General features: G+C 49.0%; 1 protein-coding gene across 1 annotated transcript in view; it reads left to right on the forward strand.

Moving 5' to 3' along the window:
• LOC133047629 (O-acyltransferase like protein-like) overlaps nucleotides 1-14,923 on the forward strand; it is a 68,677-nt gene that overhangs the window by 30,468 nt on the left and 23,286 nt on the right. Inside the window, exons 6-8 of the mRNA XM_061130921.1 lie at nucleotides 2,237-2,416; nucleotides 3,182-3,284; nucleotides 8,781-8,882. Of these exons, the coding sequence (XP_060986904.1) occupies nucleotides 2,237-2,416; nucleotides 3,182-3,284; nucleotides 8,781-8,882 (385 nt within the window). The remainder of the gene's footprint in view (nucleotides 1-2,236; nucleotides 2,417-3,181; nucleotides 3,285-8,780; nucleotides 8,883-14,923) is intronic.

Here is a 14,923-nt window from a genome sequence, read left to right on the forward strand (position 1 = left end):
GGCGGATTTTCTTTACTGTCTGAGCTGCCAGGGAAGTCCCGGTAGTTGGCTTGTAGTAATACTGGGCTCACAGTTACTGAGAGTGGGCTCATAGTGATAATCACTGGGAAAATCCGGAAATTCAGAGCACTGTCACACCTGCGGTCCTTCAACTTTGGTGAGCAGCAGAATCACCCAGAGGGCTTGTCACAGCCAATTTCCCTGGGCCCAGCCATCTAGGATTCTGATTCAGTCGGTCTAGGGTGGAGCTGGACTGTGCCTTTCTGACTGGTTCCCAGGTGATGCTGAAGCTACTGGTCCAGGGACTCCCACTGAGGTAACTGCATGCATTATTTAACCTGATCCTCCCTCTGCTACTGTGGTTTAAGATACTTTTCATTTACAAACAAGCGAAATGGGGCTCAGAGAGGCTGCCTTCTCTCTGGACCAGTTATTTTCAGACAGTCTGGTAGCTACTGTTAGTTAAGTTCACTCGCAAGTGGAATTTAGATGAGAAAAAAAATAATGATAGCAAAATGTATTCTATACTTGCTTGCCAAGTTAGGCCTGGGGCCAGATATTTGACAAATATTGCTCTTGAAACCTCACAATGGCCCTGCCAAAAAGGGTGCTCGGTTTGAAAGTAGAAGAAAGGGCTTCCCTGATAGCTCAGTGGTAAAGAACCCGCCTGCCAGTGTGAGTGACACGGGTTTGATCCCTGGTTCAGGAAGATCCCACATGCCGACAAGAGCTAGGTCTGTGTGCCACAATTTCTGAGCCTGTGCTCTGGAGCACAGAAGCCACAACTCCTCCGAAACTGCTAAAGCCGGGAGCCCCAGAGCCCTCCCTCGGCAACAAGGGAAGCTCCAGGACTGAGAAGCTGGGGGCAGCGCAGCGGAGAGCGGCCCCCACTCACTGCAGCTAGAGAAAGGCCCACCATGCAACGCAGACCCAGCACAGCTAGAAAACTCTAAAAACGCTGATTAAAAAAGAAAAAAGTGAGGAAGCACGTTCAGAGAGGTAAAAGAGCTGGCAGGGCTGGACATAGCCCAGCTCTCGTGACTCTCCTTTAGAGCGTGTGGCCGCTCGGGGAACCCAGAGGAGCCAGGACCCACGTAGGGTGTAGGCCCGCGTCCGCTCCTGCTGAGCGAAAATCCCTCTAAGCGGAAAGGTGAGCTTCCCGCCTCCAGGCAGGCACCTCCGAGAGCGACCCCAGCGGAAAAACGCCTCCTTACCCCTGGAACCTCAAAATGCTAATTACGTGCTTCCATTTAAAAAGTTGATTTAAATTTCCAGAGCTTGTTTATAAGCCCCGTCTCTATTGCGAATGAGTTTCCGTTCTGCAAGGACTTCTTGTGCCCACGTTTGAGGCACCCAGCGACATCCTGGAGAAAACAACGAATCTCTCAGAGCCAGCTTGAGTTTCCGAGGCTCCCGTTTCACAATTCCAGACACTTAATGGACTCTCGGGATGAGCCAAATTAAATTTGTTTTAAATGAAAGGGAATAAATTAAGTAGAAGGCATTCACCGTTCTTTAAGTAATGGAGTTTCAACTGGTGAGCAGTAGCAGCTGTGACACTGTCTCATTTGTTTCCCGTGATCAGCCCATGATTCTAAGACCGTGGATTCTTTGGGATTCTTTGATTCCCATTCTGCAGGTGTGGAAATTTGGGCACAGAGAAGTTAATTCACTTGTCAGAGGTCCCAGAGCTAATACATGGCAGATTCAGAGCCAGGAGTGTCCGACTGACTGTAAGGCTGGCACCCTTCACTGCTGCTGCCCCTGCTGCTCTGCGTTCTTAGGGATGTTGTCGTAAGCGATTCATTCTTGGGCGAGCCCCAGGGATGCCATTTCAAGCCCCACGCTGGCTTTAGGGAGTGTGTGACTTCTCAATGACGTCTGAGTTTCCCTTTGCCTGACCCTTTGTGAAACACAATGGAGGCGGACAGGCATTGGCATTCCTGGGGCCTGAGATGGGAAGCCTATTCTGTTATGAGACGGCATGGGCACCAACCTCAGATCCAGACTGTTAGGGAAAGTCGAGGTTCCTAGAGGAGGAAGACCAGGTCCAGAGATCCACAGATAGATCAAGAGGGGACAAGGAGAACTGGGCTGAGCTTTTCACAGTCAAAGGGAGGCAGCGTCCGGGGGGCAGCCAGGATCACTGGCTTGCAGGTTTTGCCTCTTGTTTGGGCGGCAGCTGTGGTCTGGTCTGGCTTTCAGGGTGCACAGTAATGCCTTTGCTCCTGCCCAGGTTTTCTAGCCACCGTGGACCGAGTTCTGAAATGCTTTTCCTGGCAGAAGAATGTGCCGGCCCTCTGGACCACAAAGACGCCGGGAAGCACGTGCTCTGCCTTGAACGGCCTCCGAGTGTTGAGCCTCCTCTGGATCATGTCTGGGCACACGAGTCAGATGACTGCGTGGATGTCTCTGGGTGCGGAAAACCGAGGGATCTCTGGGGTAGTCAAGGGAGGGAGGGGCTTTCATGTAGGGGGTCAAGTCGGGCCCTAGGAGGGGAGCCTGCAGCCTTCTCGAGTGGCCTTCCTTCTCTTCTCGAGACATGGCCGTGGCCTCCGTAAATGAGTGTTCCGGGCCAGTGTTGAAGGGTTGCTTTACCTCCGTTTGGGTGTAAACCAGGCACCTCATTCCCTGGTGAATGGAGAAAGCTGAGTATTTTATTTCTAACTTCCGAAGAGCTGGGTTCCCTCTTGTCATGATTAATGAATCCAGAAACTTCTTTTTTTCCCTCTCCTGGAAAAATAGGCAAATATAGATAAGTATTGTGCACTAGTATAAAATCAGTGTTTGTGGATCTTCTTTCTGTTGGTACACTCCAGAAGAGCTCCCGTTGACCGAGTAGAACTCTCCAAGTGGGACCTAAACACACGTGTCAGAATTGAGGGGAGGGGCCAGCCCAGGGCAGTTTGAGGGCCCCCCAGGGGATCTGAACAGGCGATGCTGCTGCAGCTCCAAGGGGGCTGCAGGCCCTGCAGAGGGGCCCAGGAGAGAACCCAGGCTGCAGTCAGCTACCGAGCCACCCTCTCTTATTCCCGTTCCACGTTCTCCTCTTAAGTGAATTACATGGATCCAAACAAAACCCTCTCAATACAGCTAAAAGTTAAAGGTGTTTTTTTTAAAAGATAAATCACAAGATTTTCTTCCGTCCAATCAAAAGACACTGTGTCTTACGTTTTTACAGATAATGTGCTTGAATGGAAAGCCAGGGTGCTTAGAAACCCACTGTACCTTTATTCTCGGAGTGGCCCCTTCTATCTCGGCGTGGACACGTTTTTCCTGATCAGGTAATACGGTGGTCTCGCTGCTGGAGTTGTGCTCGTGGCTGTTGTCTGGGGAGGCGTGGATGTGGCTGTTCCCCGTTTAGAGAGAAAAACCGACAGGCTCACGCGGACTCTGCTTGGCCTCGGCCTCCGTGCATCCCTGGAGAGTACCGAGGTCGCCAGTTCCTCTCTTTTACGTCTTCACTTTATTAAATGATTCCGGATGGCTCTCTAAAACAGGCCTTTTACAAAAGCTGATTTTATTGTTCAAACTTGTTTATTTCAGCGCTTCTCAAATTCTGGCTCCTGGTATGGTGCAAATCCATGATCAAGTTGCCAGTTCTCACCACAGTGAAATGTGGGGAAAAAAATAAGAGAATGGTGTGAGGTTACATAAAGCGGTGTTTGTTTAAATTAACTAATAAGAGGTAAATTTTCTTAAATGTTTGATAAATGTCGGGCACTGCATGAAGCCCTTTGCAGCATTATATCATGTGATCCTCACGGTGTTCCTATACAGTAGGGACAACTGTTAAAATCCTCAGTTTTCTGGTTCTGTTCTTTGGGGGTTGGGGTGAAATTCGCATCACATAAAATTAACCACTCAGAGTGAGTAATTCAATGGCCCTTACTGCATTCACTTTCTCGCACAACTACCTCTTCTATCTGGTTCCAAAGCATTTTCATCACCCTAAGGGAAACCTCACACCCATGAAGCGGTTTTCCCCAGTCCCCCCTACCTCCAGTTCTTAGAAACCTGCTTTCTCTAGTGTGGATTTACCTGCTCTAGACATTTCATACACGCGGCTCACACGGCGTGCTTTTGTGCCTGGCTTCTTTCAGCTAGCATGACGTTTATGAAGCTCATCGATGTTGAAGCACATGTCAGTACATCGTTTCTTTTTATGGCTGAATGTTATTCCTTATATGGCAGACTACCGAAATCTCCACTTTAAAGATAAGGGAGCTGAGTGTGAAGGGCCTGGTCCTGGTGGGCCCGTCGTCTAAACCCAGGCAGTCTGGTCCCAGAGTCTGAGTTCCAGCCTCTGTGCTGGCCTGTCTCTGCCTCTTTGGGGTTACGTATCCCTGCCTTCGGAGGGAGATGGTGATGGTAGATGGCATCATTAAGTGCTAAGCATTCATCCACCCGGGGGCTTCCCGATGGCTCTGCAGGTAAAGAATCCACCTGCCAATGCAAGAGACGCAGGAGACTCGGGTTCGGTCCCTGGGTCGGGAAGATCCCCTGGAGGAGGAAATGGCAACCCACTCCAGTATTCTTGTCTGGGAAATGCCACGGACAGAGGAGCCTGGTGGGCTACAGTCCATGGGGTTGCAAAGAGTCGCACAGGACTTAGTGGCTGAGCATGCACGCACGTTCATCCGTCCAACCATGCTCTATCCAATAGAGAGTAGCCCAGACAGGTGAGGGACAGCGTCCATCATCTGCAGTGAACAAGACCATGGTATCGGGGCTACTGGGCACCAGACGTTCCGAGAGAGCTTAGCTGGGTCTAGCCAGGTAGTCGACATCCAAGTGCAGGGTGGGAGCCTCCGGAGGGCAGGGAGGTCCGCCCAGGGGACAGCAGTTCAAGGACCAGAGCTCTGTTTCCTGCAAGGAAATCAGTGAGAACACGGCAACAGAGGTTGCCATATGCTGGCGGGGGCTGGTCGGCAGGGCTCCAAGCCCGGGAGGGGATCTGGCAAGGACAGATCAGGATGGCTGGAACCAAAGCAAGCTCAAGCTGGAGACCTGCCACCAGGAGGGAAGCATGAAGGGCCGCTGGTCATCCCGGGCCGTCAGTGAGAATCAGAGACAGCGAAGAGCCACTGGGTCAGCCCCGAGAGCTCCACAACACAGGCCAACGCTCCTGAGATTCCAGATGGCCCCAAAAACTTCCCTGGTGGCTCAGAGGGTAAAGAATCTGCCTGCAGTGCAGGAGACCCGGGTTTGATCTCTGGGCGGGGAATTTCCCCTGGAGAAGGGAATGGCTTACACACTCCAGTATTCTTGCCTGGAGAATCCCATGGACAGAGGAGCCTGGCGGGCTGCAGCCCATGGGGTCGCAAAGAGTCGGAGGGGACTGAGCGGCTGTCACTTTCACGCATCATGAAGACAGCATACGTGACTCTGGGCTCGGTCTGGGACCCAGGGGGCACTGTGCCTTCCCCAGTCCTTCTCAGAATATGGTCTGAGCATCGCCTGGAAGCTTGGGAGAAACGCAGATTCTCAGGCCCCGCCCAGGTGCTCTGAGGGTAACAAGCCCTCCAGGCGATGCTGCCATCGGAGAAGCCCTGCGCCAGCCCCAGCATGTGGGGTGAGGACGGCAGAGGGAGACCCAGTAGGTCCTGCCACGATGCAGGAGACCAAGACCCACGTGTCCTTTCTCCTCACTCCTGTTTGCTCGTTTCTCCCGGCCCGTCTCACTGGCTGCTGTTGTTTCTCTTCCCCTTCCAATTTTCATTTTATCACTTTAGGAAGTGCACGTGGTCTGTTCACTTTCCAACCTCAGAAACATTACTAATAGTGAAACACGTCAGTGCTGCTGTGCTCAGAAACACTTTGATCCCATACAGTTCTCATGATCAACCTCTATCAGGCCTGTTTTTATAGCGGAAAAGGTTGATGTTGGAAATAAAATAACCTCAGCCCCCCAAACCCCTCCTCAACTAGAGTATATTTCAGTATAATCAGAACTGAAATATAACGTCTGTTTTATGCCAAAACCACGTGTTAACACCCATGTCACTAATACATTTAACACGTGTGAGTGTGTGCTCAGTCACTCGTTTGTCTCCGACTCTTGAGACCCCATGGGCTGTAGCCCACCAGGCTTCCCTGTCCAAGGAATTCTCCAGGCAAGAGCACTGGGGCGGGTTGCCGTTGCCTTCTTCAGGGGCTTTTCCTGACCCAGGGATCGAACCTGCCTGAAGCCACCACATCGGCAGGCCAATTCTTGCCCGCTGAGTCACCTGGGAAGCAATATATTACATATTAAGACCAAAGACTTCTGTCACTGGTGATGGTTTTGGAATCCTTCTTCTAGCTCTCAGGCTGGGCTGATTTCATATATCTCTCCTGCAGGATTTTATTCTTTCCCAGTCTGTTTAGGTTTCCTGGGTCTTCTTAGCCTCTTGGAACCTCTTGTCTTGCCCGGAGCCTGTTTTCCTGCCAGCCTTTCTCTTTTCCTGTCTTTGTGAACTTGAGACGGCGCTGGCCCACACACGGAGGGAGACCCTGATTCATTCTTTCTGGAAACTACGAGGCAGCTGGAATCCGTATTGGCCATTGCTACTTCCTCAACTCAGTGCTCTCTTTCACTTGTCTCTACAAATTTTGTTCCTATTATGGTGAATCCAACTTGCTGCATTTCAAAAGAAACTTGCTGGCAGAGAGTAAAGACAGTCTCCAACCTTCACTGATCCCTTCCAAGTCCCGCCCAACACACACACACACACCCCCCACACATATACACACAGCCTTCTTTTGCAATAGGAAACACACTTGTTCTTTAGCAAAACACCCACAAGGGTCATGGGTTATTGTTGCTACTGAGTTGTAGGTTGTTATATGTTGTTAAATTTCTGGTGCCACGCCGGTAGACCAGCTGTTCCTTGATCAATTCAGAAGCAGGCTTTGTGACCGTGGTCTTGCGGTGCTCGACTGAAATGCCAAACATTAGTTATGCTTGGAAAGAACCTAAAGAGCAGCTGGGTGAGGATGTTGATTCCGAAGTGAAGGGAATGGTCTTTCTCGAAGGAAAGCCGGGTGTTTGCTTTGACATCCCTACTGCATCAGTAACAGAATACAGAAGCGTGGCATCATTCACGGCGCTGGCAGCTCTCTGTAGCCATGGAGCAACCAGAGCGAGAAGGTCCACGGGAAGGAAATTGCAACTTCCGAGGACAGCGGGAAGGCAGTCAAGGCTTCTGGGGATGGTGCGAGGGCCACCGAGCTGTCACGGGACAGCGGGAAAGAAGTAGGAGCTTCAGAGGACAGCGATCAGGAGGCGGCAGCAAAAGTAACAGATTCCAAAACAAAGGCCAGAAGCGGAGTTTTAATAAAGCTTTTGGACAGTAATTTGAAGTAGAGGATTTATTTGGCAAAAACAGAGCTATGTTCAGCAACGTGGAACTGAACATTATTTTTCATGCAAAGTTAAGAGCACATTGTCTTTCCTTCCTGATCACTTGCCCAGGCCCCATCTCTTGGAGAGAGAAAAGCTTCATCTAAATTACTTCATCTGGTTGATGACTGTCATTTATAACTTTATTGCTACTTCTGTCTTGGGTATTCCTTTGGAAAAGGTGTATGGATTCATTACATATTCTAATGTATTGTCTATAGATTATAAGATAAAGTCAAGCATGTATCTGCTGATACTTTTTAAGTTGACCTGTCTTTATACTTAGAAATGTCTCTTAATAGCAGGCTTCCCTGCTGGCTCAGATGGTAAAGACTCTCCTGCAATGCAGGATCCCTGGGTCGGGAAGATCCCCTGGAGAAGGAAATGGCAACCCACTCCAGTAATCTTGCCTGGAGAATTCCGTGGACAGAGGAGACTGGCAGGCTACAGTCCATGGGGTTGCAAAGAGTCAGGCATGACTGAGCAACTATCACTCACATGTTGTTACTAAGTCATGTCCAACTCTTTTCCACCCCATGGACTGCAACACACCAGGCCTCTGTGTCCTTCACCATCTCCCAGAGCTTGCTCAAATTCATGTCCATTGAGTGGGTGATACCATCCAATCATCTCATCCTCTGTCGTCCCCTTCTCCTCCTGCCCTCAATCTTTCCCAGCATCAGGGTCTTTTCCAATGAGTTGACTCTTCACCAAAGTATTGCAGCTTCAGCTTCAGCATCAATCCTTCCAAAGAATATTTGGGGTTGATTTTCTTGGTGTTGGAGAAGACTCCTGAGAGCTCCTTGGACTGCATGGAGATCAAACCAGTCAATCCTGAAGGAAACCTAAAGGGTCGTCACTGTAAATGTTAAAAGGTAGAAGTTTCCTGGTGGTTCAGTGGTTACGACTCTGCACCTTCACTGCTGAGAGGCTGGGTTCAATCCCTGGCCTGGGAATTCAGATTCTGTGCACATCCAAAACGAAAAAGAAAGAAAAGAAAAGAAACAGAATAAATGTCAAAAGCATTGGAAACTCAAAAGGTACAAACTTGCAGTTATAAAACCAGTATGTACAAGGAATGGAATGTACCACATGATAAATATAATGCTGATGTTTGTTAGATAAGAAAGTGGTTAAGAGAGTAAATCCTAAGAGTTCTTGTCACAGGCTGCTCCAAAGGTCTGGCTCCCGTAGTGAGGAGGATGCTGAGCTCAAGGTGACTGGCCGTGGACACGTACCACGAGCAAGGAGAAAGCTATTACTGTTTTTAGTCTTAAAGATGTTTTGTTACTGCAGCGTCACTTCGTGTGTCCTGATAGAGACAACCGAATTAATCAACCCGTGAACCACATCACTGATCGGTCATCCCTCTGATCTGTTCCTCTCTTCCTCTCAGTGGCTGGCTAAGTGCAAGGTCATTTTTAAAGATGCGTCAGGATTCAGACAAAGGAATAACCCCTAGCGTCATACTCAGATACTTTTTCGGTCGCCTTATAAGGTAGGTTTTTCATATAATCTTTCAATTCTTTATTGCTGCGTAATCACTTATTATATTTAGCCTTTTAACCCTCCTTTGAAAGAATTTTCAAAGAAAAAAGTAAACAGAGAAAAATAGTTTTCTTTCATTTAAACCGTGTTTAAATGTGGTTGCTCTTTCTTGGTTTAATGGCTTTTGCAGTGGAAGATACCAGTACCCATGGTATTTTTCCTAATAAACCTTGAACTGTATTAAACCAACAAAAACCTCCTTATTTCTAAAGCTAATGGACAGCAGGCTTCAATGAACATACAGTCAGATTCCCACGAAATTTATGTTCAACAGAATTTGTGTAGCTCCTGTAAATTAGTAGTAATTGGCTCCTGTGTTAAGGACAAATGATAATAATAAAAATAGAATAAGACACAATCAGGAGAGGGGTTGGTGGAAGCTTGGGATGACGGTCGTTCTGATAAGAAGGCAGAAAGGGTGGTAGTATTCTTTACAAATGCCTGGTTGGTTGGATCAGAATAGAATACAATATTGGGACAGAATATAGAACCAGTGGGATAGCTAGTGGCAGTGATGCAATGAGACGGTAGAAGTGTAGGGAGAAAAAGAAACGTCTACCTGTGTAACCCACCATTTAAAAATTTATACACGTTTAAAATCATGGATTGTGGCTAAGCTGGAGCCCAGTTCTTGTTACTTAGGGTCCATGGCTCTCTTGCTACACTGCACCATCACAAAATAGCAAGGGGAGTGTTGAAACCATCTTCTGGGCCCGTCAAATGGACTGCGTAAGATCTGCCTCCAGTCTGCCTGGGCGTGCATTCTGGTTCAGTCATTTCCCAGCTGTGTGATCCTGAGTAAGTGTCTCAGTCTTCCCAAGCTTGAGGTTCCTCATCTTAAAAATGAGCAGAGTGATGGCTCTCACTTCGCTGGACTCGAGAGAATCAAAACAGATAACGCGTGCAAAGCATTTAGAAAAATGTGACAGGTCGTATGCCCTCAGTAAATATAAGCTATCATTGTTACTGTTGTTATTTTTACTTAACTTCTCTGGTTAATAGTTTAAGAATGAGTCTAAGCTGAGAAATAGAACTTTATTGCCTTTGTGGTTTCTTCCAAGCCCCATTAAATCTAGTCCTTGTCCTGAATGCTTGACAGAATACTTTTTCTTGTGTTATCTTTTGGGGACGAGCAGTGGGTTGAGTCGCCAGTCTTGCCCTGTGTTTTTCTGGAGGAGAGGGGCTGGCCTTTAGGCCCAGCGTTGTCAGTGATAAATACTCAGGCGGGTTGTTGGGGCTGGGGTGTGGGATCCAGTGGCCTGGTGAGTGCTGCCTGGGAAATCCTTCAGAAGAACAACCCCAGAGCTGGAGGCAAAGAGTCAGACATGCTTTCCTGGGCAGATAAAGTGGTCATTGGGGCAGAGAGCCCAGAGTGGAGGAGGGTGCGGGGGTGAGATCTCACGGGGCAAGATGCTGGCGAGGGTCCCGGGGGTGACGTGTTGCGGGATGTGCGCTGGCTGTGGGCAGTGGGGATATGGAGAGGGTGCCACCCGCGGACACACAGACTTTCCAGCTCAAGTGATGTGGAGGATGGGGAGGACGTTCTTGAGATGGGGAGCTCTGGGAGAGTGCCAGCTGGGCGCCAGGAAGACAGCAAATGAGTCCAAGCTGGGACAGAACTTCGTTGGGGGTATGGGGGAAACCTTACCAACCCGCAGACTGGACTCACCCTCTTTAAGGTCAACCCAGTGAGGAGGCAGCCATGTTCCTAGCTATTTTGATGTTCTCATTCATCAAGACTTGCTGTTCTTTCTCAAATATGATTTATTCCCTGCCCTTTTAACTTCAAGAAGAGTAGATGCAAGATCGTTTGCTCACTTGCTCTTTCTGTATTTTACTGAGGGCCCACTATATACCGGGCACTGCCCCAGGCTTTGAGGATTCAGCAGTTGATAAACCATGCAGGGAAACCCTGGTAACCCGGCTGGTAAAGAATCTGCCTGCAATGCAGGAGACCTGGGTTTGATCCGTGGGTTGGGATAATCCCCAGAGAAGGGAAAGGCTACCCACTCCAGTATTTTGGCCTGGAGAATTCCATGGACTGTACAGTCCATGGGGTCGCAAAGAGTAGGACATGACTGAGCGACTAAGCACGCATAAGCACACAAACCATGCAGATACCTTCTGGCAAGGGGGTTACATTCTAGTGACTACAGATGGACCGTAAACAAATAAATATGCAGCCCTAAGTTGCGATATGCAAATCCTCTTATTCTAGTTCAGTGATGATAAGGCTACAAGTGATAATTTAGAGAAGGAAGCAAGAAAGCATCTTCCTCTGGAAGGGTGGTCAGGGAAGATGCCTTTGTCGAAAATCCTGACGGAAGGAAAGGAATGTTCTAAGCAAAGAAAATTCCCTGAGGGAAGAAGGGTCCATACTGCAGAACCGACAGCAAAGGTCCTGAGGAGAGAGCCGTGGTTGATGTATCTGCAGAATCTCAGAGAGCCCAAAGGTGCCGGAGCAGAGTGAGCCTCTAGGAGAGAACGGGAGGGATGAGGGCAGAGAGATGAGAGTGGGGGAGGGCCCCCCAAGCCTCTAGAGCCGGGGTCAGCCTTAAGGACTTCCTGTTTTCCTCCGAGAGGAGAAGCCTTCTGGGGGTCCCTGTAGGGGGTGGCATGGCCAGGTTTACATTTTGCAAAAATCACTCTGGCTGCAGGGCAGAGAGCAGACTGGGGTGAGGGCAGGAGAGGCAGACCAAGTAGGGGCTTCTGCAAGTTTCAGAAAATGTGAAAGCCCAGCTTCTAGGGGTAAAACCTTACAGATACCTCACAGGAGACAAGGAAGGTAGAGGCTCCAGACCCCTAAAACTGTGGGATTATTCCAAGTAGGAGCCACAACTTAAAATTTAGTTTCCTAGTAGGACTTGCCTGGTGGTCCAGTGGTTAAGAATCCACCTTTGAAATGCAGGGGGCCCAGGTTCGACCCTTGATCGAGGAACTAAGACCCCACAAGCCTTGGGGCTACTGAGTCCACTCTCTCTAGAGCCTGAGTGTCACAATGAAGATCCAACTCAGCCAAATAAATAAATATGTATTAAAAAAAAAAGAAATGATACTTTTTCTAAAAAATTAGTTTGTGTATGTGTGCACTCTGTCATGTCCAGGTCTTTGAGACCCCATGAACTGTAGCCATGAACCAAGCTCCTCTGTCCATTGACTTTTCCAGGCAAGAATACTGGAGTGGGTTGCCATCTCCTTCTCCAGGGAATCTTCCCGACCCAGGGATTGAAGCCAAGTCTCCTGCATCGGCAAGCGAACTCTTTACCTCTCCACCACCTGGGAAGCCCCCACACATTAGTTTAAGTTAAAAAATTATTGATAATAATGTCTAACTATAGCTGAAGGTTCTATACTAAAAATAAAGGCACCCATTCCAGTCTCACCTCCCATAGGACAGCTTTGGTAACAACTTCTTATGAATTAATTCTTGCAGGGACTTTCCAAGTATTTATATATTCTTTTCCCCACCCATGATGAGAACTATACTTAATGCTGCATTATTTTGCATGTAGCTTTTTTAACTTAATGATTTGGCATCTTTCTCTAACTGCATGGAAAGACTCACCTTACTGATTTTAAGGTTGCCGGGATGGTGCCGTGTGGGTGGACCATCCATCATGTATTTAACTGCTCTCCATGAATGGGCATGAAGGTGGTTTCCAAGTTTTTTGCAGTCTTATTAGACAGTGACACGAAGTCTGTACATTTTTGTGCAACTGTCTGGGCACGTTTGCAGGGTAAATTCCTACGAGTGGAAACAATGGTTTGGTGCATTGAATGTATCAATGGACGTTGTCCAGTTGACCTTCCCACCTGGCCAGGTATGAGAAGGCCGCTTCTCACACCCCCATGGCACTAGCTAGTACCACAGGTTTTAATCTTTGCAAGCCTACTTTGACTTTAAATCTTCAAGCCTGGACAAACACTTGAAGGGCATGCGCATATTTGTATGACATGTCCCACGTTTCAAACAGTTGGTTTGGTTTTTAACTTTCTATTTTGTATTGGAGTGTGGCTGATTACCGATGTTGTGATAGTTTCCGGTGGACAGCAGAGGGACTCAGCCATGCGTATCCACGTGTCCTTTCTCCCCCGGACTCCCTCCCAGCCAGGCTGCCACGTAACAGGGAGCGGAGCTCCTCGTGCTCTGCAGTGGGTCCTTGTGGCTTGTCCGTTTTAAGATATATATTTTTTTGATATTTATTTATTTGGCTGCATCCAGTCTTAATCCCACAGTGAGGTCTGCGGGCTTAGATGTCCTGAGGCACATGGAATCTTCTCGGACCAGGGATCGAGCCCACATCCCCTGCACTGGAAGGCGGATTCCTTACCTCTGGGCCACCAGGGCAGTCCCGGTTATCCCTTTTAAATATAGAAAAATAAAATAAAATAAATAAATGAATAAATATAGCCTTGTCTACCTGTCCTTCCCAAACTCCCGACTCTCCCTTCCCCCGGCAACCATAACTCCATCCTCTAAGACTTCAGTTTTCTTAGTGATCTCCTGATTCTCAGAAAATCCTAGGAGGCGGGAGTCCTCCTCCTCCTTAGAGGAAGCTAAGGAACCATCAGTCCCCTTTACCACAGGAGAGGAAAGGGAGGAGCGATGCGATTTTCTCAGTGTGAAAATGTTAGACAAAACTAGAAACCGCTTCTCGTGTTCTTTCCCCTATAACCCCCCGGGCGTGGCCCCTCCAGCAGCCTCTGCTCCCCCCCGCCGGCCTGGCCGTGAGCCTCTACCCGGGTCCCTCCGGAGGAGGCCTGACCTGGCCTCCGGTTCAGAGGGGAGCAGGGGCCGACTGGTTCTCCCGGGGAGATGGAGGCAACAGATGGTGGGTGGGAGGCTCGAGGGAGCATCCGCACAGCAGCGCGCTCAGACGGCTGACCGGCAGGATCCGGGACCCAGCGCGGGCTCTGCGGCTGCAGCCCGAGCTGGTCCAGGAAGTTGCATCCTGGCAGAGTCAGCGCCCTTGCCCTCAGACTCCGATCAGCAGCCGCAGCCCTGCTCCCAGGTACCCACCACCCTCCTGCCCTCCTGGTACTCTCTAGGAAGGAGGTCACCTCTGTGGGGTGCTGACCCGAGGTGGGGTGCGGACCCACACCTCTTCTGGGGTGCTCCTCTAGCCTCCCTGCTCCCCCATCTGTCAGCCCCCACCCCAGGCCCTGAAGCCCCCCTCCAAGATGGTTAGAGATGCTTCTGGGCCATGGGCTCTCTGCCCTTGTACTGCCCTGGGTTTTCAAATATATTCTTTAAAAAAAGAGGGCTCTGCTGGGGGCCACCCAGAAGCCACACCCCCATTGCATGGCCTTCTGAGTTGTCCATAGGCTCCCCCCACCCAGAGAAGGGTAGACCAGTGAGACAGGCTGCAAATATCCAATATACACAGGCTTCTAAAGACTCGGTGAAAGAAAAGAATGCAAAATAGCTCAATAGTTTTTCATATTGGCTATCTGTTGAAATGACAATATTTTGAATGTATTGACCAAATGAAGTGTATTATTAAAACTAATTATACTGTTGACTTCTTAAAATGTGGCTGCTGGAATGTGCTAACTGAATGGCCGATGTGGCTGCAATTATTACATTCTATTGAACGGCCCCAGTCTAGACACCTATTGCCTCCTTCATCAGCTTCTAGCTACCGCAGATCTTGCTTGGAAAGAAGTGGTGTGTGAGGGAAGGAAGGAGGAAATGAAGTGAGGCAGGAAAGGAGGATAAGAGGGAGTATGGAAAGCTATTTTCATCTGGGGAGGCCCTGTGGAAGGAACATCTAACAGCGGCAGATCTCAGTACTGACATGTGATTGGACCGTCTTGGGTAAGTGACTCAAACTTATCTGAGCGCTCATTTGCTCCTCAGTAAAACTGACATCGTAGTTACTGGCCCGGTTTAGAAAGTTCCTAGCGGAGTGGCTTACACATATGACTTGCTCCATGAAGAACAGTATTTTTGCATCAGTAGCACCTACGCCGCTGTGAACCCACGAATGA

The sequence above is a fragment of the Dama dama genome, chromosome 27 (genome assembly GCF_033118175.1).
Source record: "Dama dama isolate Ldn47 chromosome 27, ASM3311817v1, whole genome shotgun sequence".
Lineage (NCBI taxonomy): Eukaryota > Metazoa > Chordata > Mammalia > Artiodactyla > Cervidae > Dama > Dama dama.